Below are 4815 nucleotides of genomic sequence, written 5' to 3'. Positions count from 1 at the left end.
GCGTTTATAGATTTTCCATCTTGTGTATTATACGTGTTTTTTAAAATTTATCGTTTTTTTACCATTTCCTAGGCGGATAACGCGCGCTCGTTCGACGGAGAAGGGGAACTTACATGACAGGGGCAATATACGTTCTGTAGCGCACGTGGTGAAGAAGGAGTGAATGGAGGAAGGGCGCGATCTGAAGTGATTATAATATAGATTGGTAAAACATAACGTACATTTGTCATTATGATAGGTCAGTATCATTTTTTTTACTTTGTAACAAATAAATTAAGAAAATAATGTATGCATTTAAAAATTTAACAGATATCTTAACATTAAGGAAAATTAGAGTAGTGTATCAAGCATTAATAGAATTCATAATTAATTATGGCATTTCTATATGGGGAGGTCCAGGAGGTACATATATGAAACAACTATTGATCCATTAAAAAAAATACAAAATAAAATATTAAAAATTATTCTAAAAATAGACTCGAGATACCACACAAAATGCTATATTCTATACGATGATATGAATGTTATATACCAGTAAAAAAAATATTTTATGTATTAAATATTTTAATATATTATATTTTTGTATTTTAATCGAGGCGATAAAGGTATTGCTGTATCTAAATTTCTATAATAATGTTTTTGTACACAATCTATGCTTAAGTGCTTTAATATATATTGTTATAATCAGCGGCGCCAAATATTTTTTACTAAGGGGCGACACCGGGTGAAATTTTTTTCTGGTGGTGCATTTATGTATGGTTACTCGATAGTCGGTAAAAATGACACGGAAAAAACGATAGGTCAAAAACGTTAATTTTTGCTAAAAGTTATTAAAATAATTGCCGTCATAAATATAATTATTTTTAAATGTATATAGAAATTCGAAAGCATGTTTGTTGAAATAAACTTATAAACTTTACATTTACATTAATTTTTGCAATAATTAAGGTTCTGATTTAATAACTAGGTATCTATATTAAATAATTAGTACCTAATAATAATATGTATGTTATATTTGTTAATGCAATGATACCTGAGTGGCTGAGTGTGTACTCCTCGATAACTATAGTTTATTGTTATTATTATTTATACTTTAAGTAATATTTGGAATTTTAGAGTAAAATGCATTTGTCGTTTTTTACCGTTTCGTTTTTTCTTAGGGTATCATATTATCAGGAAAGTATTGCTAAACATTTTTTTGTTATATGTTATATTTCTAAATAAATAATCAATAAATATAAAAATATACTAAAATATATATATTTAAGATATCTTAAATCGTGGCATGGACTAAGATTTAGCTTGTTCGTGGTGATTAATCTTGGACCGAGTTTCAAATTACAAAAGTTCACGGTCTTCTATAAGACCATTAAGACCGTGCAAAAGTTCTTACATTATTATTATCACAGAACAATTATTTGTGATAATAACGAAAATTTCCAAGACTACCAACCGATTTTAGAGATATCCAATTTTCTTTCTAGTCCGTAATTTCCAATGATAGGAAAAAGTGATAATGATTATCAATACTGTTGTGATACTGCAACTAGACCTATCGTTTTTGTTATTGTTCAACGCTACTACTAGTACTACTTTACTTACAAGTTACAATCATAAAACAGGACTTGAAAATTGACAATTGTACATATTAAATTAAATATTAATATTGTAGTTCACTTTTGACGTAAAACAAGATCTCACTGCTCAAGAAAAAGTAATTGTAAATCATTCAATATGTCTTATATGTTAGCGCATTTGTTTAACGGCTGGCAAGTCGATCAAGCAATTCTTTCGGAGGAAGATAGAGTGGTTGTAAGTATAATGGTTTACTAATATTTAAATATAATTAGAATAAGTATGGATTTTGAATCTATTTACCTTTTTCCACCAATTCAAGTTGAAGATTTGTAAATGATTAAAAACTAACATATTAATAATATTTTTCTTTAATTTAATTTAAAAATTGAAATCAATTATAGATTAAACATAGGCTTATACTGCTTATAGTACTTAAGATATAAGCTAATTTTATTTAATAAATAAAAGACTGTTTTTTTTTTTTTTTATAAATATTAGTAGATTTGTTTATCTTGAAATCACAACAAACATGAAGATATTATAGTAGTATATTGGATATTATCTTTTTGATGTTTAGTTTCAAAAATGATACACTTGGAAACATTTTGGAATGCAATTAACATAATTAGTTGGTATAATAGAATATTATATTATATTAGAAAGCTTTGATAAAAATAGGAAATATAAATTTAAATAGGTAGGCAAGTCACAAGTTGGTACTGCTCTGCTGTATATTAGGAATCAATTGGAAATTGTTAACATTTTTTTTTTTTTTGCACTTTTTTGCAATGATAACCAATTGTCTACAATAGAAAACAATTCTTAGTGAAGACTGTTTAAATTTTGGTAACTACGGTTACAAAACAAATATTTTAATAATAATATTGGATTTGTGTAAAAATTCCCAGTTTACTTAAGTTTTTGTTTACTTTTTCCAATTATTAAAAAAAGTATTGGGAATTGTTAGTTTTGACTTCTTTAAAGTACAAACTATATCCAGTTTGTTATCCAAAACCACCCTCAAAATGAAAATGAAAGTATTTTATCAATTATTTGTATAATATTGTGTAAACCTTAAATAAGTACTCACCCGCCAACTTTTTCTCAAATTTTAAACAATTTCTCAATAATATAACCTAGGGTACCTAATATGTATTTACTTAGGTATAGATATGTCGTTAGGTGTGACCATGATAGTATAAATTATAGACTAATCTAGCCGTCTAGGTCCTAGAGACCGGAGTCATTGGGAAACCCACCTCTATTTTTGCATGAGGCGGCATGATTTTCAGATCTCTATTCTTTTTTTTCCATAGTTTTGTATGTAATCCATACTTTATTATAATAATGGTTTAGTAAATATTTAATATATTTGGACTATTTTGATTAACAGGTTATTCGTTTTGGTCACGATTGGGATCCTACATGTATGAAAATGGATGAAGTTTTATATAATATTGCAGAAAAGGTGAAAAACTTTGCAGTTATATATTTAGTTGACATCACCAAAGTACCGGATTTTAATAAAATGTAATTCTAAATAAAATATTTTATTAATTATTATTATACATAATATATCTACTATTGATTATATTTAATTTAGGTATGAATTGTATGATCCATGTACAGTTATGTTTTTCTTCCGTAACAAACACATTATGATTGATTTGGGTACCGGAAATAACAATAAAATTAATTGGGCACTTGAAGACAAACAAGAAATGATAGATATCGTTGAAACAGTGTATAGAGGTGCCAGAAAAGGACGTGGTTTAGTTGTTTCTCCTAAAGATTACTCTACTAAATACCGTTATTAAATGTTTAGTATAGTATGTACTAGTTTAAATCCTATATAATTCATCTAATGTTAATATAATGTATTGTGTGTGTGTATATAATATATTTGTGTATCTTAATTTAATGTTTTAATTCACTTCAATAAAAACAAATAAAATATTTTTAATTACTGTAAAAGTGAAAATAATATAAACAATTTAAATGTTTACTATTTTTAAGTTTTACATTTTATTTATAAGTTAAAAGTACAGCATCTTTTAGTAAAATACTATTTTGTTGTATTGTGTTTTTGTAACATACATTAAAGTTGTATGATGACATTAATGTATGTAGAAATTCTTAATAAGAAATAATTAAAACAATTATTTTTCATCTTGCATAATTTTTATTTCTCGATCCTATTCATACAATATAAAACCTTAATAAAATGTTAAATTTAACCATTAGTTTTGATTTTAAATACTTAAGTCCGCGCAACAAACACGGGCCGGTGAGAACCTGCGGTTAATGGCAGTTTCATGGCGGACGAGTTTTGGGATTACCAGCCAGTTTTCGTTGCACAGACTTTAATATAATATTAATGCTATATACTATACTAATGGTAATTAATTTTATACAAATATAATATAACACCCTAATTTCCAGTATATATGTTAATTTATGAAAATTGTTGACTGAAATACTGTGTTGAATACTGCTATATTGATTTTCAACAACATAGTGCTCAGCAAACCACATTTAGAAATAGTAATACTCTATGTCTACCAGTGGTCTTCAACCGGTCGGTCGCTACACATTTTTGGGTCACGTTAAGTCTTCTTTATAGAAATTTTAAGCAATTTTGCTTTTTTACAAAGCTTACGTGGGTTGCCAAAAATGTAGGCCTAAAAAAGTGGTAGTGAGTCCAAAAAGGTTGAAGACCATTGGGTATACCACACAACTTATAAATCATGTCAATTTATTCAAGTATTGCTCTGTGTTAATAAAGTTTGAATTTACAAGCACATAGTAGAGAAAGAAATATATATCAGAATACTGAATATTAAAAATTAAAAGATATTTTGCATTGTAGTTTTGTTTGGTTAAGAACTTGTGCTAGTAGTTAGAACTTAGGAGTAATAAATAACTTAAGATAAAAGTACAATGGTAATGTAAGTTAAAACTTCACCAACTTGTATGAAATGGTGACAAATGACCACAGAACTCATTATCTATACTCTATAGTTTATACCTACCTTATGATCATTGATCACAGAATCATCATAATATAAGGAATAAGGAATTTGTATTAATGTAAGTAACATATTATAAGTTAATTAATAACGATTTCTGTGTTATGAATTTATAATCATCACCGCCGCGGCGTGGCTTTAGAGTTTAGCACGAAGTGCCCGAAGTGGTAGCGACCACTTAGATAAACTATAAAGCCGTGATCATCGC

General features: G+C 27.2%; 1 protein-coding gene across 1 annotated transcript; it reads left to right on the top strand.

Moving 5' to 3' along the window:
- Positions 1-1544: 1544 nt before the first annotated feature.
- Positions 1545-3747, top strand: LOC132922778 (thioredoxin-like protein 4A). The gene is made up of 3 exons (XM_060986473.1): positions 1545-1812; positions 2972-3108; positions 3182-3747. Exons 1-3 carry the CDS (start codon positions 1735-1737, stop codon positions 3393-3395), a joined length of 429 nt encoding a protein of 142 aa, XP_060842456.1. The 5' UTR covers positions 1545-1734; the 3' UTR covers positions 3396-3747.
- The last annotated feature ends 1068 nt before the right edge of the window (positions 3748-4815 follow it).

This window comes from Rhopalosiphum padi, chromosome 2 (genome assembly GCF_020882245.1).
Source record: "Rhopalosiphum padi isolate XX-2018 chromosome 2, ASM2088224v1, whole genome shotgun sequence".
NCBI classification, from domain to species: domain Eukaryota; kingdom Metazoa; phylum Arthropoda; class Insecta; order Hemiptera; family Aphididae; genus Rhopalosiphum; species Rhopalosiphum padi.
This window is presented reverse-complemented; position numbering and strand designations above follow the sequence as displayed.